This window comes from Heliangelus exortis, chromosome 5 (assembly GCF_036169615.1).
Source record: "Heliangelus exortis chromosome 5, bHelExo1.hap1, whole genome shotgun sequence".
Taxonomy (NCBI): domain Eukaryota; kingdom Metazoa; phylum Chordata; class Aves; order Apodiformes; family Trochilidae; genus Heliangelus; species Heliangelus exortis.
The window spans coordinates 34,793,620-34,819,149 of record NC_092426.1 but is presented as its reverse complement, the minus strand read 5'-3'; the positions used below and the strand labels follow the sequence as shown (position 1 = coordinate 34,819,149).

The window sequence follows — 25,530 nt, the reverse complement described above, 5'->3', positions numbered from 1 at the left end:
CCAGGATCCTGTCTGACACTGACCATCAGTAGGTTCTCTTCTCAAACAGGCCCTTGACTGACCAACCCTCTGCTCATCTGCCTCCATAGAGGTACACCCTGTGTGCCCCAAAGGAAACACAAGGATGCTCCAGTACCACGATTTTAAATCTTTTTTTCCACTGTGGGAAAAGAACCCTAAATTCAAGACAAGGTAAGTTAAAGAGCAAAAAGAATAAATTTTTACAAAACCCAAGACAGTACAATTCTCAAGAATTCTAAAAATACAAGAGGACAGAAAAGCACATGTAACCTACACCTGGCAAGATCAAAGCTAAGAGACCACCTTTATCCTCACTATACCCTGCTGACAGCTGCCAATTTCTCTAACACTGGGTGAAGGAGGTTCATCTTTGTACACTGTGCAAGACCTACACTGCATCCACAGGGAAGGCACTTCAAGGAACCATCTTTAGTTCCCCTTTGATGCAGCTGCACAATATTTAAGCTGTCTGTTCATGTCTGTCCAAATAAAACTTTTTATGCTGTTGTATTGAGTAAGGCCAGGAATATTCTCTCCTCAGACTTGAATTGGAAATGTTTTACATGAAGTACTGCACCCTTATTGTCCAGCTAAAAGCCAGTGCATCTCAAATAGCTAAGGTTTGACTCCAGAGGCACCAATATTGTGACTCCTTAAAATAATGTGTATAAGCACAGGTTGTACATAGATTAGAACTCACTGCAACCACTCAGTTTTGCTATCTGTTCTATCATGACTGGAAAAGATTGAACTTGCTGGGAGTGTACAACTTGAGACCACTACATGAGCTGAGCATAACTTTGTTCCCAATTCACCTTCTAAGGCAAAAAAGCTCATTGGGTGGTAGAAAAATTAACTAAATGAAGACACCTAGAACAATAATGCAGAGTATAGCTTAAAGTCCTGGAAAAAGCAGCTAGAGTACAAAGAGGATTGCTAAATCTCATTTCCTATCTATAATGTAATTGTATATTATACATACTGCATTGTATGCTCTGTAAAATCACAAAATGGTTTGGAAGGGACCTTAAAAATAATCTAGTTCCAAACCCCTGCATGGGCAGGGACACCTCCCACTCAAAGCCCCATTCAGCCTGGCCTTGAACAGTTCCAGGGAGGCAGCAGCCACAACTTCCTTGGGCAACTTGTGCTGGTGTCTCACCACTCTTCCTGCAAAGAATTTCTCAACCTACCCTCTTTCAGCTTAACACTATTCTCCCTTGTCTTATCAATACATGCCCTTGCAAAAACTCAATCTCCATCCTTCCTGCAGGAAAAACAACAATTAGTGAAATAAAAATAAAAAGCAAATTTATAAAATACTTTTTTACTGTGTAGTGATACAGTTTTAAACAACTGAGATGAGGCAGTACTCTGAAATTCACCTTTATATGTCACCTGTAAAACCAACTTTCCATGAGTATTAACTGCAGGTCACATCATCAACACTGGGTCTAACACAACCTACTCATCACAACAGTAAAGTTTTGATACTTTATACAGTTCAAGAAACCAGATACAGAACATACTCCCTTAACCTAATTGCAGTAACTCCTAAAATTTTGTTGTAATTCAGTTCCTGAATCCCTATCCTATATCCCCACATTCAAATCAAGAACAACATGGTTGTCTGTTTTCACTTATTTTCTCTGTCTTTTACCATTCTCTTCCAATCCTCCTTCCTTCACTTCTGCTTTTGACTAGTGCTTCTTTTCCCTTGCTATGCAATAGAGAAGTCTGTATGCCATGCAGAATGTGGCCATCATTACTGGCACATGGGCAGTACCAGGATGTGTTTTGCTGGTGCTGCACTTCAGACCAAGAGCACTGACACATGGCTTGGGCTGGCAGACTGCTCCATAACCAGCAGCTCAGCAGTAAGAATCATTTCTGCCTGCTTGCAGAAAGGACCAGGGCTGTAGGTTCAAGAAGGGAAGACTGTCTTAAGAGCTAATAGCTTCATCAGCATGTTTAAACCATGGGCAGCTGCACCTGTGTCAAGTGATTAAATCCTCACCTAATCACATACATAGGATAATCTGGTGCTTTTCTCCTCTCTTCTTAGGTTAAAAGATGCTCTTCTAAAAACACCTGCCAGTATGCCACACCAAAAATAGATGAGAAGCACGCAGAACAGTAGTTTGCTCTGACCTTTAAATCCTCTTGTTTTAATCTTTCTCTTTCTCTAGCATCACTGTACACGTCAGCATGCTGCCATTTGCAAAACACAAACTCCTGGAAAAAACTGTCCAATGACACCAGGAAACAGGACACGTTTCAATACAACCCTTCACATGCACCATCTTTACAACATTCTTGATCTGCAATGGCTAACAAGGACATTGTGGGAAGTATAAGGTCTAAACCCAATGTAACAACAAATGTTTACAGCAGAGTTCTTCTCCAAGGTGTTATCTTCAAGGTAACCCTAGTATCTTAAAAAAGTACTGTCAACAATGATACAATTATTTGTAGAAGGAATTTCCTTCCAGAACCCTTCCTTCATGTGATGGTGATTTATCAGCATATTCCCATTTCTTACCTCAAGCTTGCATATACATGCAACAGTGATATGGATGAGGACTTTCACACAGAAAAATCCAGCCCCTGAATCCAATTTATAAATGATGTCTCCAGCTGAGGTAAGCAGCAATCAAATCAAAGCAAATTCTTACAAACTGTCAGTACTCACACATTCCAAATGAAAATAGTTGCATTGCTGAACCAAGGCAGATACACTAGCAATGACTCCCCTTTTACTATTTATCACTTGAAGAATACTCAACTGGAGCATCTTTATAGACACAAAGATCTAAAAAGTGTATGCCTCAGTAAAACCCAAAAAGCATCAAAAGATGAAAACCTTTGGAGAGATTAATTTTTGAATAATGCAGTGATTTTTTATAAAACACAAATATGACATGCCTAGGGAAAAGGGAGATGGACTTTTAAGTCCAATGCTTTCACAAATTTCAGCTGCAGCAGATTTTCTTCTTAAAGAAACACCTATCATGTACCTGTTCTATAATGAAGAGATATCTAAGACAACCTTACTTGGTTCCATTTTCATGACGATAATTTAAAAAAAAAATACCATTCAATTAAAGACTCACTGGTAAATTTACCTTCCACATTGACTCAAAGATTGACAATTAAGAGAATGGAAAATTAAGGTTGAATGAATGAGCTCAATGTCTGAGAGTTCAAGACAAGAGCTGGAAGAAGGCAAGGAAGGAGAGATGGCTGCCAACAGTTAAACCATCATAGTGCATCTTTTGGATACAGGTGCAGAAATATCCCTCTACTTCAGATTAGGATTCTAGACCTGCTCTTCCAGAAACATTGACTTGCAGGACAGCTGGTGATTCAACTTCCTACTACATGAATCATTGGCCTTGGCAACTAGGCAGACTGCCACAGAATCAGGACCCTACCCTTTAGGAAAATCAGCTTGTCACCTTCTAAGCACAACTTACATGGCCTTCCATGCCTTCCTGAGGACTCCAGTCTTTCCAGCTGTTTCTTCCAGCTTTTAGCCGTATCACCTCATCTGGCCACTGCAGCTCTTTCCTTTTTGACACGTTGATCCCTTCCAGTACTTGACTGGGATCCATTAACTATAAGCAGGAATTGAGTTTTGACTGTTAGTTCAGCCAAAATTTAAGATAAAAAGATAATCTGTAACCTTTCCCACATTTCCAGAGAACTGACTTAAACACATAGAACTTGACTTCTGACCACTTTCAATGTTGGAAATTCAAGGTCCAGGCTAGGAAAAAGCCTGAGCAGCACAGAATTTGGAAATCAGGCTGTGGTTTCAGACACAGCTCACAATATACCAGTTGACTGCTGTCTGAAGCAGCAGCTCTGGTCCTCTTCCCACCCCTTCTCTCAGTTATTACACTGGCTCATGGCAGGGTATGAGGAGCTGGTACAACATAAGCATTTGCAGCACATGATCCAGTAGCAGGAAAGAGTTAAATTGTGATGACCTGGCTCATCACTTCTTATAGAATTTTTTAAGAAACACGGTCTTGGAGAATTTACTGTTATGGTGAAGAAGTACTTGTCTACTAGCATGGTTCATTGTAACCCACCCCATGTTTTGAATTAAATTGGCCTTGCCACAAGAGCAGCAGGAGAAAGCTCCTGAAAACTTCCTTTTTAAGGACAGAGAACTGCATAATGTCCACTATCCAAGGGCACATGCCAACTTTGCCTGTAGCCTCTTCACACTGAGGAATTAAGCAATTTCATAAAAGGGCCTGCAAAAGCTACTAAGCAAAGACCTGCAATATTAATTGGTTAGCTTGGCCCATTATGATGCAGTTTACTAAGCTAAGTTTTACTATAAAATTAGCTGACACAAGCAAGGAAATCACATTTGTTATGATGCTCTTCATTACACACTTCTTGATGTTTTTTCCCAGTAATATATTGCCAGTTATGTATGTGAGGCTAATAAAAGCTAGAAGAGCAACAATACACATTTCTGAATTTTCACAAAACAAGTAAGGCTGCCATAATTATTAGTCAATGGTGTAACTCTTTGCTGCTCAGTAAAGCCAGACTTGTGGCAATAACCAAACAATAAACACGTATGAAAATGGATAAATTCATATGAAAGTGAAAATTAGTATTTTTACACTTACTTCTGTGGAAAAACTACTTGGTTTGAATGAGAAAAGCTAGTTGGTTTCTGCCCTGTACATGAAACTGTTCAGCTTTACATGAATAAAGCCAAACTAAGCATAAGGCAGAACTGAGTTCAACTGACATTCTCAAAGCTGCAAAACATATAAGGAATGTAAACAGAAACATCTAAGCATGCAGGAAGGCTGATTGTCCAGAGAGAGAACCTTTTCCTCAATTAGTTCTCCAAATGTAACTGCACAAGAGTCGTACACCGAGACATTCCAGACTGTGTGCGCATTCAACAGCAGTGAATTCAACAACAAAGCAAGTTAATGCTAACAAAAGCACACAGAAGCACAGGTTAATTTGTTCTTCTGGACTATTCACCTGGATTCTGTAAATAACGTCATCCTTTTTGGCTTGCATTTGATTTGCAGGGCTTGCATTACCACCTGACTGCGTTTCAGCTGTATTACTCCCTCCTTCTGTCCCTAGAAAGCCCACGAGGGCGTGCTGTTTACAGGCTGGGATGCTTTGGCTGGAGCTGCTAGAAGAGGGCAGTCCATGCTGTGTGCTGACCCCAGTCTGGCCAGTAGATTCCATTTGGTTCACCATAGACAGGCGGGACTGGATGGATGAAGGGAGGTTACGGAGGGAGATCTGACTGGTGGAAGAGCGCCGGCAAGGCACGAAGCCGGTGGTGGATGTGCGAAGAGATGAGTGACGACTGCCGTAGCAATAAGATGAATGGCTAGCTACTGAGGCACGGGCAGGGGAATGTCTGACAAGGCTCAACTGCACAGAGTGAGAGCTGTGACTGGTGCCTAAAAGTAAAAGATAAAGAATCAGGAGAGTTTAACCAAGCCTCCCCCACACGTCCGACCTCTGGCGTGCAAACGGTTTTCACGCTTCGCTACGAAACTGCTGGGTCTAAGTGACGAGTTCTGAAACTGCTGGGCTGCAGAAGATGGCTGCTGCATTTCATATAGCAGAGCATTTGAATGCATTCCACTCATCTTAGCTTGGAATCTCACATTGTGTTCAATTCACAACCTCTTCAAGATAAGGAGCTTGGAAACTACTTCAGTCATGCTCTTCCCGCATTAAAGATTTCTTAATATTAACATCTAAGCTTCCTGTCCTTAAGGTATCAAGGCAGGTAGAGATGCCCAGGTTTCAAAATACTGAAGATTCTTTCTTAAGATTCTTTGACTGGATGTTCAAAGTCAGAAAATGTTAGAGCAAGAGCTGTTTTAAAGCAAATTTAGAAAAATTTAATGCACTTAAAGGGAAAACCAGGAATTGCTGGCTATAAGCATTGATGCCATTGGTTTTCCTATACTAAGTACTTTTAGATACTTCTGTGCAGCTTCTAGACCTACTTAAGTCTTTTGAAAAAAAAGAAGTTCAATCAACTACATGCCCATTTATACTCCTTTTGAGTAAAGGCTGTGTTTGGAAAGCTTTTTCTCAGCTTTTTTGTTATCAACACACCAACTAGATTGTTGGATAGGATTCAGCTACTATACTGTGGAAATAAAGAATCCATTTCACTATATAAACAAGAATATAAAGACAGTAAAAAACACAAAAGTTTTCCCATTTATAGACAATGCAACAGAGAAGATCAATCCACAGAGATGTGTTATAAGACATTATTTAATCTATTTCACCAGCACAACTGGCAATAACCCTATTGTGCATACCCCTATTTCTCATATCTCTGTTTTGGAACTCTGCACTGTGTAAGGGAGCACTATAATTTGAGATGAATCCAGCAAGCATTAACACTATGATCTCGTCACTTTTGTTTGGTTTTTTTCTTTTATCTTAGGCCTGATCCAAAGAGCTGGAAGGCCAGTTCTGACTATAGGTTTATACTTGTATAAAATTATTGCTTTATTTTAACTTTACCCAGTGTAGAGGGATGAGCTGCTGGATGAGCTGCAGGAAGAGCTGTTGGATGAGCTGCAACAGGAGGGTGCTGTACTGCTCCAGGTCCCTGCCCTGTAGTTGCATTCCCTCCTCCTTGTGACATGCTGCTCTGAGACTCATTGATAGTTGCATTGTTACTTGTGCAAGAAGCTCCACCTCCAGCATCTGAATCTTCAATATTGCCACCACTATTGCAGCCAGCTCCACAACCTTTCCTCAGTCTGAAAACATAATGCAAATTGATACATTACATCAGGCCTCATAATAATGATTCTAAGAAATGCCTTATGATAAGAAGTGAAAGGTTTTACTCAGCACAATCCACATCGTTCTCTAAAAACAGATAAATCTTGATTTGATTTTCTCAGAATATGCTTTATAAGTATAAATACTGCTTTCTAACAGACTGTAATTTGTTTCATGACAGCTATTCAAGTAATAGTTAAGACAAAATGTTTTAAGAAAAATCAAGCCACTTCTCAAATACAAAAATGCAATAAAACTCTAAACAAAATTGCTGGTAGAATATCCTGGCTATTCTGTAACAATTGAGTCAAACACATACCACTTCTCACACCAGTCATATGTGTATACTTATGCTGCAAAATCTTTGCTTATTCAGATGAGCAGAAAAGAGTATTTGTTGGCTTCTGTGGATTTTTTTTCTTTTTAATAGACTAGCTTCTTGTTACCTTCAATAATGTACTCAACTGTTTGAAGTACGTATTGCAATTATTTGAATCACAAATTCTCAACTGAATTTTGAAGATTCAGGCAGCAGGTTAACCAACATTTTCCAGTAGTCTCCAGACAGGCTTTTCACCACATTTTTTGTGTCCCTCTGATGTTTATTAATGCCACCAACACAGCACATTCCTCCAATTCCTACCTTTTATTATTCTCTTCTTTCTGTTGCACTCAAATACACCAAGCCTTCCTGCCCAATTTTATTTGCCCCTGGGATCCAGAACCCCATTTGGATGCAAATACTGTTCTGTGTCTTACTTTACCTGATATTCTATCCATGTGTCAAGACAAGCAGATGGCTACAGAAGACAAATACCACAGACTGCAGGTAAGTGTGGCATATTCTGGGGTGAAGCAGCACATTGCTTTGATGTGCTGTAAATGTCTGTGTGCAAATCTGACCATCAGAATAGCTACAGGACTGTTCCAACTACAGCACCAGCTCCTGGAGCTGGTAAGAACTGAGTCAACACACTTCTGAATGCCTTACACAGCTGCCACTGTTGCTTTTGCAGCCACAGTCATAAAGGGACCAGAAGTGCAGTAAAAGTTGCCAGGGACTATGCAGCACAGCAAGACTTTGTGCTGGGCTTTTAGGGGGTCACATAAAAGAAGGACTGTATTATTATATACCCAGTTACTTGTTCTGGCTCTGACATGCAGGGTATTTACAAACAATCAATCATGAAACTCTGAACAACAGCTAAAGCATCTCTTACCATATACAACCATAACCTAACAACATTAATATTGGCATGTGTCTCCCACTGGAGGCACCCTACCAAAAAGTCCTAATTCTGTAAAGATAGTATTATAGGCAGCAAAAGTGATGGGAGTTGAAAAGAGTACAGAAGTTGCACTGTTTCTTGTTATCAGGTCTGACATTAGAAGTGTACTAGTTCTTGCACCTAGACTTTGCCCTATTTCTCTGAGCTCCCATTTACATCATTTGTGATCTGTTATTTCTATGCCTTGAAGATTAATCCTGTGCCAAACCAGTTGCCATGTGCCTGAAATAAGTGTCACGGCTCATTCATTTTTGTGTGACTGAGTATTACAAATTATGCTGTGTTGGGCGTGTAGGAAACTACTTAATGGAATATGAGAGCATGAAGACACACTAATGAGAAGTCATTTCCTCAGCTCACCTGTGCCACGTAGACACTATGAAGTTTCTGATGCTTCCTAGGCTGATAGCTCCCCCGAGAATCTCCTTAAGCTGATCATGACTGTCTGAATAGGACGTAGTCAATGGTGAGACGTAGATTGGGTATCCTATTGGCTGGTCACAAGAGGAGTTGATCATGTTTCTCAGAGCTTGTTTTGCATTTTGGATACTTCCTCTTTCTGGATTCCGATTCCGCAGGAAGACGAGCTCCTGCTGCTGTCCTGCCCACAGGCCACGCACACACTCCTTATTCACCTGCAAAAGCCAAGTGAAAAGGCTGTGTCAGAAAGTGAAACAGGGAGAGCGTGTGGTGATCTCTTTACTATCCCTCTATGTAACACTGCACTGCAGAACAGTAAGCACTCATAGTTGTTTCTTTAAAAGGCTGAACTTAAGGACACACACTGCAACAGTGAGAACAAAGCAAATCTAAGAATAGGATGAGAAATCAAACATATCAAGTTACTGCTTTTCAGATTAAATAATTCCACTATATGAGAAGCAGCCTAGCAATGACGTGTCACGTCAGTAACAAAAAAAAGTAAAAAGAGTAAAAGAGTTGAGCTGAAGTAAAAGTAAAAAAGTTGAGCTGAAGTAGCAGTTTGGTGTAGTTATTTAAATATCCCACAACACACTGTCAACGTTGTGGAACGTGCCCAAAGCTTACCTTAATGACCCTGAAACTGAGATAGCGTTTATTCAGCATAATGATTTTATATTCATTGGTGCCATCATCCATTACGTGACGCAAAGCAAGGAGGGAAGGAGAATTGGAAAGAACTGCGCTCCGCCAAGCAGGGTCCCCTTCATGTGCTATAACCAGATTTTCTTCATGGGTTGTTATAGCTTCATAAAGGACAGAGGGATCATCATATTCATCTGGAGAAGTGAAGTGATCCTGTTTCCAAGAACACATGTTCAGTAAGATATAACGACGTATATAAATCTAACGTTTCACACCTCAAAATCTTGAAAGATTCAGTACATTGCACAAAGTTAGACACCAAAAATATCAGCTGCCTACTTCAGAACATTGTTAAAGCTGACTTACTTTCCAACAGATTAGTTCAATTTCACAGAATGGTTTGCGCTGGAAGGGACCTTTAAGACCATCCAGTTCCAACCCCCTGTGCAAGGGCAGGGGACAGCTCCCACTAAACCAGGTTGCTCAAAGGCCCATCCATCCTGGCCTTGAATCAGGCAGGAATCAGGAATCCAAAAACTCCTTGGGCAACCTGTTCCAGTCTCTCACTACCCTCACACAAAGTAATATTGTTCTAATGTCTAACCAAAATCTACCCTCTTCCAGCTTTAAACCACCACTCCTTGTCCTATCATTAGAGACCTTTGTAAAAAGTCCTTCCCCAGCTTTCCTGTAGGTCCCCTTCAGATACTGGAAGGCTGCTGGGGTTTCCTTCCTTTTTTAACTTGAAAAGGTAAAAAAAGTTAAAAAAGAAAGGAATTGCTTCTTACTAATTCAAGTAAATTTGTAGTTGCATTTTATCCTAGATTTCACATTTTTACTGCCAGTAGAAGCATTTTAGTTTTAGCTTCTTTGCTTATCCACAAGTCTCCAACTGTAAAATTCACTTAAGCAAAGCACTGGTTATTCACTGAAACGATATTATATGAAAATAGCAATAGGAAGAAAACCAATGTTTATCTGTATTTTCTGTTAATAAGTTCACATTGATGACAGGTTACTTCAGCATCAGATACCATCACACAACCTACATGACTGCCAATCAAATAAATCCATCAAAATTTCAAAGATCAATTCAGTATTTGGTCACATTACTTAGGAAGGATAGCAGTTAATAACTACATTCTTAACACTGGCTGAAGCCTTATCTTACTGCACAGCAAGTGAATAAAATCACCCCTTATCTATAAACACAACAGTGTTCATAAAAAACAGCTTCTACTGTTACAGATATTTTTCTTATTCTCACTTCTCATTCTCTTAATTCAAGCCCATTCTGCACAGTAATCCAAATATAATGGCATGAGCCACTTAGTACGTGCTTTCTTTTACTTGCTGAACTCAGTTAACTGATGCATTGGACAGAGTTTGAGCTTGTTCATCTTCACCCTTACTGCACTGTAAGGATCAACCCCAGTTTCAGCTTACTGAAAAGTAACCTTCTCATTCTCACTTGAAACCTTACTGACAGGATCAGTGAGTAATGCCAGCATCTGTTATTACAAGACTTCAAAGAAAAGAGAACAAGACAGGCAATCCCCACTGGACACCTGGAGAGGGCTGTGCAGCTTTGAATGGTCTGGTAACCTTTTAAGCATATTACATATATGTGGGGAGGGGAGAGCAGAAATATCAGAAAGGCTCTTCATACAGGAGTTCTCTCTAGACAGACATGAAACAGGGCTTGACACGTTCTGTCATCTACACTTGATGCAATTTTTGAGTATAAACTGCTTTCCCTGTTCCTCTGTATCACCTTCCAGATGAACTATAATAAAACGAAGGACAAGACATGATATTCCCTCATTTTGAACTGGCCTGTTTATTATCTTCCTCTTTTTTCTTTCTCCTGGTTGCTTATTTGTAAAAGAACAAACAAACAGAAATAAGAACTGGACACATTTCTGGAGAGATTCCTGTGTCATCTCTCACCTGATGCAGTTTAAGGGACATCCGTATTCCAGGAACCACTACTTTCCTCAACAATTCCATGTCAGCAAAAATCCATTCATCTCTAATTGAAGATATACGGAAGTCACCCTTAAATAGGGCATGCAGGCCATACAAGAAGGACTCCAAATTACTGTGGAGGGGGAAAAAAATGATGACAACAGCTCAAATATTAAACAGAAATACAGACAAACTCACAATTATTGTGGATAAGAGCAGAAAACAGAGATGTACAGAAAGGCACACGACTCTTCTCAATAAGGAACACTTACAGGGTAAGACAGGGAGAAGAGAAAATGAGTAAGGATTTGTGTAAGCAAAGCCTGGATACTAAAAGTCTATGTTCACTGGAAAGGTAATGAATACACCATACTTGCATCAAACAGTTTGCATGGACTCAAGTAAAAAGGAACGCTGTAAAGAATGCCTGACTACTCCAAAGATTTTAAAAGAGAATTTTTCAGGGAATATAACCCCACAATTGATCAGTTATGGAGGATATGTAGCTTCAGTTATGCAAGCTTTAGTACAAATAAAAATCTTGACAACTTCCTCATGCTTAAAGGCATCATTTCCTCTTACTACACAGAGTGAAAAATCAATACACTCTGATCACTGTTGCAGCTGCTTATCTGTAAGGCCCTCAGGGGGCAATGAGCTGGTACTTAGAAGAATTAAGTCAACAGTTTCAGTGAAAGTGAAGTAGAAGGGGTTTTACAGTCAACACCTTGCTGAGCAATAGCTTCCACATCTAATTATGCCTCCATTTTCTTTTTAAACCAACATTCAGTGATTTTCTGAAGCATCCAACTATACTGAAATGTACAACTCAATTTTATGTTGGCTTTCTAAAGTAAATTGAAGCTGTCAGCCAGCAAGGAAGATGTTGCCATTTGATGAAGAATTAAGCTGAGGGAGATTTGTACAAAACACTTCCATCAAGACCTGCCTGCTCTTCATTTTAAGCTATCCTTTTCTTCTCCCTATTTCCATGTAGAGCACATACCTGAAGCAGAAAATAAAGCTTAAGACTAGAACTCAACTAGTTCTTGTTTTTCAGTTTTTGTTTTTTCCCCAATCAGCTATGATTGGTGCTTAGCCACACTATAATTCTCACCTTACAATAGCATGATAAAACAAAATGCTAAAAAATCAAATTTTCTCTCATTTGTTACTCTCTGGCAACATCTGACTGTCTGTTAAAATAAAGACAGGTCACACAGTGTATCTGTCCAGTTTAAGGAAAGATGACATGAAATATCTGTTCCTTTTATGAAGAGATACTCATCTAATACCTAACCCTAGGAATACCAAGGGATTATAATGAAGGGAAGCTTACAACAACATTTTATTACCTGGACATATGGTGTGAAGCTGTTCCCAAGGCTCTCCGCCCTAGAACACACAGTCCGTAACACAATGACACCAGGGGCGAGTCTTTACTTGAATCCAGTGGCTTGTAGTAGCAAAGAAAAAAGAAACAGTCAGATGAATAAAATAAACTGTCACAGGAAATTGTTCTGCCAGAAAGAGTTAAAAAACCCAAACACATACAAAGGTACACAAGCTGAAGTGTCCACATGTACTATCACACTAGTTGCTCTTGGTTTCAATAGGCATTCTTTCTGGAAAGCTTTGCAAGTATGCAGAGTATTTGTAAAAGCAATTTATTCAGTGAATAAAGTGGATTATCACTTACTAGTTAGGAGTATCCAATTCTGAGTTACCTGCAAACTTCCCTGGACTACAACTTTATTCAGGGAAACCGTGCCCTCAGCTCAAAGCCAGCAGTAGCTGTATAGGGTATATAATGCCCTAGAGAACAGTACCATTCACTTAAGTGATTAAGCCTGATTTTCAATACCTCGACCACTTCACGAGATCATGATTTGAGAGGAAACAATATTCTTTGGCTCATTTGTCATTTGACTGCAGAACACCTTACATTTTATATCTTTTAAAACAGGCTTTTGATTAATCTTTTACCTGCAAAGCAAAGCTGAATTCTGAAGTGTCAGATCCCTCATTAAACATAAATTCCAAGTATATTCCTGTCCCTTTTATTTCAAATCCATTTCTGCTTGTTTCAAAAGCAACATTACTTTGACAAGACCACATAAAGTTTTTTTTTGAAACAGTATGAATGCAAGGCATTCCTCTGCAAACACAGTAATGCTTGCATATAAAAAGTGGAAGGATTTGGAAAGTGAATAAAGGTTGAATATGGGATGATATTACATAAAGGAGGCTTGCAACACAGATGGAGAGGGACTTTTCACAAGGGCAGGCAGTGGTGCTACAAAGGGTAATGGTTTCAAACTGGAAGAGAATAGATTTACAATAGGTATTCAAAAGAAATTTGTTTCTGTGAGGGTGGTGAGAAAGTGGAACAGGTTGCCAGAGAAATTGTGGAAGTTCCCTCCCTGGAAGTGTTCAAGGTCAGGCTGGGTGGGGCTTAGAGCAACCTGGTCTAGTGGAAAATGTCCCTGCACATGCAGGGGGGGCTGGAACTAGATGGATTTAATGGTCCTTTCCAAGACAAACTGTTCTATGATTCTCTAATTCCAGTGATCCAAAGGTGTGGTATACTATGACCAGCAAGAAAGAAGCAATTGGTCCGGCAACAGGTATAAATTTTGGAGGGTTTTTTGTTTGGTGGGTTGGATTTTTTTGGTGTGTGTTTTAATTAGTGTTGATTTGTAAATACTGGCATCTAAGCACGAGATGTGGATTCTATAAATACACCATATTTAATGTAGATAAATGCCTAAGATTTAACCGATTCATTTGAGCTTGTAAATGAGAATTCTTTAATGAACAGGTTAAATCACACACCACTTACAGAATTTATTAAAATTCACAACTCAAGAGCAGATCAAAAAATCACTAAACTATAAAGATAAATTAATAATTAAATTAAGATATAAATAAAATAAATATAAATCTTTATTTTAATAATCAGTATTAAACCAGCCTGTAAGTCAAACCAACAGGAAAAATGAGACCACTCTAGTGAACAGCTTTCTTCACATACTCACTTACCTTTTCTCTTCGAGAGCAGCAATATTCTATCCAATTTAAATATATCATACAGAAACTCTCTCTTGAGATCCCTGCTAGACGTTGGTCATAATCCTCATCAATATTGGGGTTAAATGTTGGGTCTACATCAACATAATTACGGTCTGTGCAGAACCGCAGTCCTTCTTGCATTGTCTCATTAGCTAACCATTCCTCCAGCTTGGGGGATGTTGTGACATAATAGATGATTCCCTGAAACAGCAGTATTTAAAATATGAGTCTGCATTGCAATAAAAAAAGAAACAAAACAAGTCTGCAATCTGAAATGTTCCAAGTAATTTGCACTATTTTACCAGTAATGATAATTACTGGTACTGATACACGGTAGCATTTATTTAGCTCACAAATGAAACAAATTTGCATTAAAAAAAATAGAGGTTTGTGTACAGGAATTTTTTTCAAAGACTGTCAAGGTTTTTGAAGCATGCATTAAAGGAATAAGAAAAGGAAAAAGGGACTGGGCTCTTCAATGTAATTTTGCAGAAAAACACACATAGTATTTTAATCTAGCTAACATGGAGGCTTAGATACTAAATTTTTGAAGAATTCAAATGCTAAATAAAAGGCAAGACAGTTTAACACCCTTGTTTGGGAAAAAAAGCCCAAACATATTGTATATAAATATCTGGGTAATAGTCCAAGCTGACATTTTTCAGCTCTCTGGAAGAGGGCAGCTTATGGAAGATCTTGATTAATAAATCGATTATCTGAAGAGATCTGAGACCTTGAGTCCCCATATAACATCAGGGGGTTTATTGTTCAAAGATTGTTTTGTTGTTGCATAGGGTTTTTTGGTAGACAGGTTTGGAAAGCATTTAATCACCAAATAAGCTTGATTTCCTCCAAGAGAAACACACTCTTTAACTTTTCAGTTACAGCCATTACACTTGGGTATCAGCTTTCAAGTTTCTACACCAGCATCAGCCAGAAAGAGTCCTCTCTCTGTTCTAGAGTACAGGGTCACTGTCCTGCTCAGGCACCTGAGTATCAAGTAATCATCAGTACAGCAAACTCTGTCCTCTTTTGATGAAGGTATTCATACATCTATAATTTTTATTACATTTATGACTGTCACCTGAAACACATTCCATGCTCAAGACATTAAGCAGTTCCCTGGTGTGATCTCCCTCAAGGGTTGCAGTGAACTGAACTGTACCTTCACATAGTATGTGGTGAGAATTTTCCGTAGATCGAAGACTTGAAGCATGGAAGCTGCACTGTTGTCAGTGATGCTATAACCCTCCAGAACATACTTTGTCACAAGCACTTCCCAAGCCAGCCAACGCTGCCCAAAGGCAGCATTAAAGGAAAGCATGTGAGGAAGGTGGCCTGGTTCACAGCAACAAAATCCTTCATCTTCCTCCACACCTTCTGTGATGGCCTCTACTTCTCGTTGCTGGCAATAAGTTCCTTATGAGAAAACACAACAGGAGAAAAAAGTTGAATGCTTTATATGATTGCTTTAATGCTGACTTGTGTTTCACAGTTGTTAGAACCCAACTAATCTCCAAGTGAACTATCTGCCAATGAACACCAAAGGTCTGCATAGCTTAATGTGTCACTCTATGATCACATTTTAGTTAAGTGTCTCCAAGAATCAATTATGGTAGTAGCCATATGGCACTAAAATGAAAATGAAACTTAGCATCAGCTCTGCTAGGATAAGCTGGTTTTCCTCACAAGTGACTTGGACATCAAGAGACCCTGCAGCCCATTTTCAAAGCAATTAACTAACAGCATGGAACGGAAAATAATTGTTTGCAAAGCTTAAGTCATTTTTTTAAGTACAGAAAGTTAGGGAAATGTAACACTCACCTCTGAATTCAAGCCCCCTCAGCTGGAAGGTGACCAAGCCATTTCCTATCTCTATAAGGTGTACTAGTGCATTGAGGTAGTCAGAGGCTAGGATGAAGCAGTCCCCAGTACTATAGTTTCCCCACCGACCCAGCAACAAGTCTCCACATAAGCTGTGCTGAAGAGAGCGGGTTAAATGTTCATAGAAGATTGAATTCAGGTTGTTATCATCTGAGCCTGCAGGAAGATTGAATTTGGGTTATTATCTGTATCTATCTGTATCAATGTCAAGCTTGAACATCAACTATCACATATTGAATTCTACACTTTTCTTAACAGCAATGTTGTTTCAAGGTCGCTGTTGACTCCCCACTGCCCCTTTCTTAGGAGATAACACTCCCAAGAAATTATAAGTGACATTTAGTAATTTTGACCAAATTTTTTTCCTTCTTAGTCACTCCTCCATTTTCCAAATTACTGTTTCAGTTCCACTCAGGCATCAACTCAGCAATCAATTCCACAGAAGTGAATAAACATATGAGCATGGAAGTATCTCAGTAATGACTACTGTGCTGGTCTCATCACCACGATGGGGAGACACCCTCAAATAATGTTTGAGGTTTTTTTTATTACTTAGGAAGAATAAAAACAGCTTAGTGCATACTAAGTTATAAAGTAATAAAACATACATACACAAAGGGGAGAAATAGAGACTAAAAAATAGAGCAAGACAGAGATGATGGAGGAGAACGCAACAGTAGGCAGAATAACACAAAGGTTGGGCAGAGTTGGAGATCAGAGGTAAAGTTATAATGAATCCTGTAAAAGCCACTTACTAAAAGAAAACAACAAAAAACCCTCCACCACACTAAATTTAAAACGCAAAAAAAAACCCAAAAAACAAACAAACAAACAACAAAACAAAACCACCAAAAAAAAAAACCCAACCCCCAAAAAAAACCCCTAACACCAAAATCAGACTAGGAAAACTACCTGGATTTCGATCGAGCTGTGAAGCCAGTCTTGTATTTGAGTGATCCACTCGCTTTGTACTGAAAAATTAAGTGTATTTAACACAAAATTTATTACTGTGAGAGAATAAAACTACTACCAGCATTAAAGTTGTAAAACTATATTAGCACTGAAATAGTTTGAACAACTATTTTAGAGGAATTTTATATGCAACCTTGCTGCTCCTCTCATATGTAAAAGTGTTTTCTGCTTATAACAGCATTGTGATCAGATGCCTAATAATGTTTGTCCAAAATAGGTATCCATGGATTAATCCTTAGGTTTAGTCATGACTGTATTTTCTTAGATGATATAAAGCTTTAGATGTGACCAACTTAATTAAAATCATCACAGCTAATATTTCAGTAGGTTTCATTGAAAGGGCAGTAATCAGAAAGTTATTTTTTTGTTGGTTGAAGTTAAAACCTTAAATATTAAATTGAAGATCTGCAACACCGTCTTTAAACTGTTCCAATGTTAGAAGGGAAACAAGCAACAAAGCAAAATAATGAAGAATTCTCCCTAAATACTGGAATTATTTGCTCATCTTGCCCTATATACTCTTTTTTCTGACATTTCACTGGCCTGATACTCCATCAGCAACAGATGATTTCAGAGAAATAAAACAGGGAGGTAGAGCCTGACATGATGACTCTTCTACTACTGATCCCACCTTGATCAAAAAAGATTTAAAGATTTTTTTACACTGAGGTGAGCCACTTAGCTGTGAAAGGAGCAGTCATGAACACAGGTCAAATACAAACTGTCCCCCAAAACCTGTTTGTACATAAAATTAATTTTCTGCGTAAAATTGCACTTTACAATACTACATTTTTTATGTTTTAAAAAAATTAGCAAAATGGCATAACTCTGAGGAGAAATTACTGAAGAGGCTAAAGCAAATGTTGGTAGTATGAAAAACTGCTAGTACTACTATCAAATATAATTTAAAAAAACCCAGAACAACAAAACAACCAAAAACCCAAAACACATACAGCCATTTTTACATTATTAAAACAAAGGACATAAATTTTAAGGGTCTTATTTCACCTACTTATAGTCTCTTTCCCAGAATTTGACAGGCCTGGCATATGAAGTGATGAATATTGCACTTCCCAGAAAAGGATTCAGTGGAGTAGAGAAGAAAGCTGAGACAGCTGCTTGGACAAACAACATTGCAGAATCTATAGGATAAAAGATTTAAGGAAAGCAAAGCAACAAATACTGTTTTTCCAACTTCTGTAAAAGTACCTGAAATAAGGCAACAACATCAATTAAGAGCAAAACAAGATCTCCAGTTAATTTTATGCAGCCAAGTATCTTTACAGTATATCCAGCAGTAAGGGAGTTACGTTTGTTTTTAAAAACAGAAATGGGTGAAAATTTGGCACCAGATACAATGGTGATTCACCTTCTCCAAATTCTACAAAAAACAGTAACACAACACTCTGTTCACACTTGTCTACAGAAGCTTAAAATGCAAAACTCAAGAACTACAACCACATTTAGTAATTCCTGAAAATGGGAATGACTGTCAGAAGAAAAGCTGTGTCATTTTCAGAATGAAGTAACTCCTGCTCCAAACTTCTTTTGAATCAGAATTCTTTTCCTACACTGACAACTGTATAATTTATAGCACTGCAGAAAGTATGCACAGGTTTTCAAAAATACTCACTGAACAAACATGCTTATTCAATAGATTTAGCCTGCAAAACATAATCAATTGCAACACAACATTCAGAAGTTAGAAATACACAACTTCAGGGAAAAGTCTGCATTTTCAAAGGATACGTGGCACAGCAAAGGGCTGGGCAAAAGCATGGAAGGCAGATCCCCATGTGATCTGCCAGGGAGCAATGTAGGTATATACAAATCTCAATTTATAAAAGAGTTCCCAAAGCTACAGAAAAAAAAAAAAAGAAAAATATAGTTATTTGGCTGAGAATCAACACACTTTGGCAGCACACAAACATACTATGTCATCTATGTTATATGTACTGCTATCAGAAGCCTTGAAACTTAGAAAAAGGATGCAATAATGAAGTAACATAACATGCACCTCATTGCTCTACTAACAAAAACTCACAAGATGTTTAGAAAATTACACACACTTTCTTAAGCAAACCTAACTGCATAAAGATGAAATCTTGGCTGAATTTCAGTATCAACAGGACTTATGATCTGGAAGGTTACCTGTCAGTTAGTTAGGAGTACCCATTACCCCTTTTGCATGACCCAAACCACTTAGAAAAATAGCATCAAGTTACCTTGCTGAAGAGTATGGACATGAAGAAGAGATCTAGCAGCATGGTCTCAGTAAAACTTTTGTAATCAAAAGTAAAGAACAGCACTGTGAAAATAACAGTGACATACTGGCACGTTGGGCTACTGAATGATGAACGCAGTAACTTCAAGCCAGCTATTGTGATCATTAAAGCACCCAACCTGTACAAGAAAGTCACACAAAACAGTTACTTATTTCCTATCCCAAAGGCATTTAAAGGCCACTTAAAATGTTGCTGTCATGCAGTGCCAATCTCTTCAAATGCAAGGATTGGGATTTAGCTTTGTTTTGGAGTTTTGGGGGTGTGTGGTTTGATTTGTTGGCTTTTTTTTGTTGTTTTGTTGACAACATTTTTGAAGGTATCCTTAAGCCAATCAATGTTCAAGAATTAGCATTATTTGTAATAGTCTTGATTAAAAAAATCTCTAAAATAAAAATAGCAACCAAAAAGACAAAAGGGTTACAAAAATAACATCGAAGCAATGTAGCAGCAATATTCCTCCCAAAGGTCTTGTAGTGACAAGTCATGAACCCAAAGGATGAATTTACTCAATCCAAGGATTATTATACTTAAAAAAAACCCAAACCCACAATCAAAGTAACAAACACCACCACCACCACCCCCAGTGCATATTTCATTTTGTTTCAACATTTCAACATTTCCTCCAGAACTCTTCTGTTCTAAATCAATAGAACTTCAAATCCAAGCAAGCCACCTGGCCACTGTTCTTGGAACTGAACTCATTTGCTGAGAGTCAGATACACTGCTCAAGGAATTAATTAAAGTCAAATAAAGCCCAGTATATGATGCTGTGTGGAATCCCATCTATATATAGAACATATTTAGGGGCTGGAAGGCCTGGGGAATTCTTTGATGATAGCAGAAAGCAGCAGAGGGGCTGCTCGTGGGAAGTCAGGGACTGTCACACAGGTCTTGAGTTTACACCTGACAAAACACCAGAACATAGTGACACTATTTTGATCTTGCAGTCCGGATAATCATATCCTAAACACTCAAGATCAAAAAGGAAACTCTGATACCACACTACTAGATAATTCTGGAAGCTGTGATCTTTATAGTACATGCTGTGAATTCAATGATTTATCTGTGTGGGGGTCACTAGCAATATTCACTGCAATATTCCACTCAGTTGAAGTTGGCCAGGCAACTGATTTTCTAAGTTTTAATTTAAGGAAACACTTTATTTATTCCTTGTCTTAGCTGTAAGGCAATAGCACTGTCTTCCCATTGAGGCCAGAACTCACTATTTAGTTTTCCACCACAGCAGACATACTCAGATTACTTGATTGCCTTTTCTACTTACTCAGTATCCAGTTTCTTTGGACTAGCAATATTCTTAGCGCTGCTACTGAGCTCATTCAGGACTATCAGTGGATAGATAATATTCTTCTCTATACAAAGGAGCCAAATGTGAAGTTTCTCAAACCACATAACATGTGCAGCATCTATTAAAAAGAAGAAATCAGATTGCACTATGAAATCTGAACAAAGACACTTGATCCAAGTAATTGGTAATTAAAAAAGCCCACATATCACACTTTGACAGGGAGCCAAACACTATTCTCATACTCAAGTTTCATTTTTTTATTTAAATGAAGAGAAGCTCCTTCTAAGCTGCTGTCAGCAGTCCACAGTAGTTTTTGTACTGTTACACACCTATACAAAATGTATTACAACAATTTCCAAGTGACTTGCTTACTACATATAGCAGAAAACAGAGTTGCCACCTCTTCAGTCTTAACAATGAGAAAAGCAGACTCACCCTGACAACAAAAATAGCTGAGACATAACAATTTCTTTTTAACTTCTACAATAATTGCAAAATATGTAACAATTGCTATGTTTCAAATTAACTCAAATGAAGATAATGAGAAAATGTATTTACAAGGTAGTACATAGAGTGGAAGAGTCTATCACAAATGATGTTCAGGATTGCATAAATGTTTAAGGGTTAACTTTGTCCCTTACACTGAACAGATGTGTCCCATGAATAAGCAAAGTTCCTTTTCTACAGTGGAAGCCATAAGGACAACTGACAAGGCATGAAGTCTCTTTAAGGTACAGGGACCAAATTGGGAGGTGCTACCAACCTGCATCTAAAATTAGTGGATATGACTTTCAGCTTTCCCAAAAACACTACTACACATGGAAACCCTGAAGCTGGGTATCAGGAAAAAGGCACCAACTATAGCTTCTCTAGTTTTCTGGATTAAAAACCTAAGACATACAATTGCACTTTTCATTTCTTCCTCCAGAGTGTGGCATCATATTCCAATTGCTTATTCATATTTAGCCATCTTTATACCCAATTACCAGGAAAAACCCCACAATTCAGACATCATTGAAAAAATGCATAACTGCTAAAAAGGTAGTAGGTTTATGAATCAATTCTGCTACTGCCTGCTCCTGAAAGCAGCAGCACTTTTTCATTACTGTCTCACCTTGAAAGCTAACTGATGAAAAACTCAAAATAGCTTCAACTGTTTCAAAGTCAGTTTTAACAAAAATTTCTGAAGTCTGCTGCTAACAATAAAGATGTTCCAACAGTAGAAACCATCCAATCTACTGTTACATTTTCCCATGCTGAAAACTCATCAGCAGTATAAACAACTTTGTATTTTCTGCAGCCTCCAGGGAAAGATTTCAATGGAAACACAGGTTTTAAAACAAGTTGCAGGAGTGTGTTCATGCAGATTAATGAAGACCAAAGATTAAAGCAAAGATTAAAGCAAACATTAACACAAATTTTGCAACTTTAGATTGTGACAACTGTGGAACTGCTGAGATAAAGTCACTCATCAGTTAAGAGACACAAAATATTGTGGAATCAAAGCTTGAGGAACTGAGAAACAAAGACATTTCTATATTAAATGTCATTAAATACTCCATTGGTGAGAATAATAAGAGATTAAGTGTATCAGTAGGTAACAAGCTGGTCACCTATTACAGCAAGTTTAAGCAAAAAAAAGCATCATTAATGATACTTACTTCGGACTTCAAACTGATAGTACTCCTTGGTTTTCAGCAGTGGGTGAGAAAAACAATGCCAAGGAAGTTGCTTTCGGAGTTGAGGCAGAACATAATGGGTCACAAAGCCTACCGTACCCACCAATGCATAGAGAACATAACTTAAAAAAGGCTAGAAAGAGCAGAATTGAACAAATTAGGGCTTGTGTTTTATAAATAAAATCAGACACTAATAATGTAATATCTTTCCCAGCATCTAAGGGCTAGTAAGTGGGGAATGTGTTTCTTCATGAGAAGCTGTACTACCAACTTTAATATCGAAGTGTTTGTGAGAGAATAAAACAAAATCTAACAAGTATTAACTAACTTCATAAGTATATTTAAGTAAAAATACTATATCAATCTTCCTTTACAGTCCACTGCTTCTGACCCATCTGCATTTCATTCTATAAATGATAAAGCCCTCATCCTCTAAAAATTGAACTTTATGTGCTTTTCATGTTCTGGATAAAAGGAGGTATAAGTATAAACAAACTATTAGGCTCATTCTCTTGAGAAGGTAAGAAGCCTCCCAAGAGAAAACTCTTTCACAGACAAAACAAAAAGAAAAAACGAAAAGAAAAAAAAGAAAAAAAGCCCCCCCAAAAAAGAAAATAAATAAATAAAAAGAATAAAATAAAATAAAAAAAATTACAATATACTATTATGTTAACATGGTGTAAAGACTGATTTCAGTAATGCTTTCTATACAGTAAGTTTGTTCTCTAACTTCCTAGATGTTGTAGCAAAATTTGGATTGCATTACCTTGTTTAAGGTTTTGAGTCTGTAAAGCATAAGCCTACTGAACTACACAACTGGTGAAGAGCACATAGCCATGTTTTTCAAACATGGGAGAAAGCTACATTCAGGACAAGTGCTTAAGTCCAGCCATAAAACAAAAGAGGTATTTTCCTTAGAATGAACTACTACTCCTGATTAAATAGGACAATTCACCTGAAAACCTGAAGCTACCTAAATGCTATGCTTTTAAAAATTAGTTTGATTGTAGGCAGCAGCAGGAGGGTAAAACGCTTCAAACATATGCAACAAACTTAATTTGCCTGAAAAAAGGCAGTTCATAAGCTAACCCGTGGTTCCATTACAGGACTACTTAAACCAGATATTCAGTAACCACAACTCTTTAGACAAATACCTTAAATTCAACTACAGGATCTGGTCCCATGTCATCATCATCAAGTATAAGGGACATATACACAAAGCAGCAATATTAGCTAGACTGACAAGTAAGATGCTGCTTTTCAAAATCCTGTAAATAACCATTCAAATAAAGGGGTACTCCCCTATACTACCATGTACCAACAGCTATCCTAGCATCCAAATGAGTCATGGTTGAGCCCCTCAGTCTTAAACAATCAAACATTTTAAAATGTAAAATTTAAAAATGTAAAATTTCATTTTACCTTAATGCAAAATCATCCTGATACTATTTAACTGAGACAGATAAAGCAAAAGAGGGTATTTTATGTCAGAGACTATAATAAAAATCTAGAATCTAAGAAGAAATTAGGAAAGAGACAAGGAAGACGAGTTTCTGAGCAAATAAACCTGGAACACGATCTTCAGCCATGTACTGGTCACACTACATATTTCAAGAACATCTAAAAGTAGTCAGGTGATGTGGTGCACTACATGAGTAAATATCATATCTCATTAGAGCATTTGTAATCAGAAAACAAGTGACAGACATAACGGAATAGCTTACCTGTAAAACTGTAAAAACTGTACTGACGTGAATTGCAAAATAGAGCACACCAATGACTACACAGACAATCAGGTCAGACTGCAATCGTTCACTCTGGGGAGTCAAAACAGAGTAAGTTTAGAAAATACCAGCTTGGGTTGTTTATTTCACCTTCTTAATGCTCCTAGCACTGCAACTAATTAGAGATTTTCAAATTATGCCATTGTTAATTACTTCCATTGAATTTATTAGAACTTTCACAAGCTAAATCTTATGACTAAGAGCAGCAGTTCAAATGAGTTAACTGGAATGATGCATATCCAAAGCAGTGCAGGAGAAACTGATATACCAAATATATAGATGAGACAAATATATTGTCTCATTCTAGACTGTGAGAGGATCTAAGGAATCCCCTACAGCACAGACAGAAGAGCTTGAAAGACTAAATAACAAAATCTCCCATTTATGATCTAACAGTTACTTAGTCAAAGGGGCAATCAAGAGCTCTGGAAGACAGCTGCCCAGAGAGGGCTAACAAACAGGTAGAACATCTGTGCTCTTTAAATATTCCTTTTCCTCCGCTGCAGAAAGGTGAAGGATCGCTTGGGAAGGATGTTGAGGAATGAATCTGAATTTTCTGTTACCTCCCCAAAATGCAAACCAAGCTATTAATAATGGAGAAAAACAAGTAATGCCAGACTCAGTCACAAGGGGGCAATGCATACTTAAGGCCACCAGAAGTCGGGGTCTCCTAGTTCAGAGCTGCTCCCTACTCTGTAAATACAGTATTAATATTTTTAGCCCAGAAGATCATTAAAGAATTAACCATTCCAAAACTGGCCAAATTAAGTATGCACAGTAATTAATGCTGCGAGGTTTTAACTCCTTGGGATACAAGTTATTTTTAAAAAATCATTAAGCCCTTATTTAAAAAAAACCAACCCAAACCTAAACAAAACAGTGAAAGAATGCATCATAATCCTCAGCTTCCTTGCCCCCTTGGTGTCTGACTAACAACAGCTTGAGAGATCAAGAGGAGTTTACTGCTCCTATGGTCACTCTTTCCTGTTATGCATTAAGAGAACTTGCAGTTTCTCTCCTCTAAAAATTTACTTGCTTTTTCCACTATGCACATTGTCATACTTGTGTCTGATGTACTGGGAGAAACCCATCTACACTGCCATTTGCCTGCAGCCAAACCGTACACAGAGTTAAATTACCTTCTTTTGTGCAAGTTAAACATACTAAGCTTCTGCAATCTTTTACTTACTACTCCACTGTGTGAAGAAGAATGTTTAAATATTTATGAAGGTAGTAATATTTAAAGTGAATTTGTACTAAAAATTCAAAGTATGTGTCAAAGTAAACGGAACACGTTACATGTGCTCTTTACAAAAAAAAAAAAAAAAAATTAAAAATTCCAAAACACAAACACCCTACATTTTTCATGATTTTTATTTTCTGCTTCAG

General features: G+C 38.0%; 1 protein-coding gene across 14 annotated transcripts in view; it reads right to left on the bottom strand.

The window, feature by feature from the left end:
* The window catches only part of PCNX1 (pecanex 1), a 91,666-nt gene that overhangs the window by 5,644 nt on the left and 60,492 nt on the right, over positions 1 to 25,530 (bottom strand). For all 14 annotated transcript variants that reach the window (XM_071744525.1, XM_071744528.1, XM_071744530.1 and 11 more), the window contains 17 exons: positions 24,082 to 24,174; positions 22,340 to 22,490; positions 20,655 to 20,796; positions 19,313 to 19,490; positions 18,837 to 18,945; positions 18,100 to 18,229; positions 17,028 to 17,086; positions 16,056 to 16,271; positions 15,397 to 15,650; positions 14,202 to 14,432; positions 12,515 to 12,615; positions 11,142 to 11,292; positions 9,174 to 9,404; positions 8,487 to 8,761; positions 6,571 to 6,812; positions 5,044 to 5,480; positions 3,498 to 3,638 (listed from right to left, as the gene is read on the bottom strand). In XM_071744525.1, the coding sequence (XP_071600626.1) occupies positions 3,498 to 3,638; positions 5,044 to 5,480; positions 6,571 to 6,812; positions 8,487 to 8,761; positions 9,174 to 9,404; positions 11,142 to 11,292; positions 12,515 to 12,615; positions 14,202 to 14,432; positions 15,397 to 15,650; positions 16,056 to 16,271; positions 17,028 to 17,086; positions 18,100 to 18,229; positions 18,837 to 18,945; positions 19,313 to 19,490; positions 20,655 to 20,796; positions 22,340 to 22,490; positions 24,082 to 24,174 (3,141 nt within the window). The remainder of the gene's footprint in view (positions 1 to 3,497; positions 3,639 to 5,043; positions 5,481 to 6,570; positions 6,813 to 8,486; positions 8,762 to 9,173; positions 9,405 to 11,141; positions 11,293 to 12,514; positions 12,616 to 14,201; positions 14,433 to 15,396; positions 15,651 to 16,055; positions 16,272 to 17,027; positions 17,087 to 18,099; positions 18,230 to 18,836; positions 18,946 to 19,312; positions 19,491 to 20,654; positions 20,797 to 22,339; positions 22,491 to 24,081; positions 24,175 to 25,530) is intronic.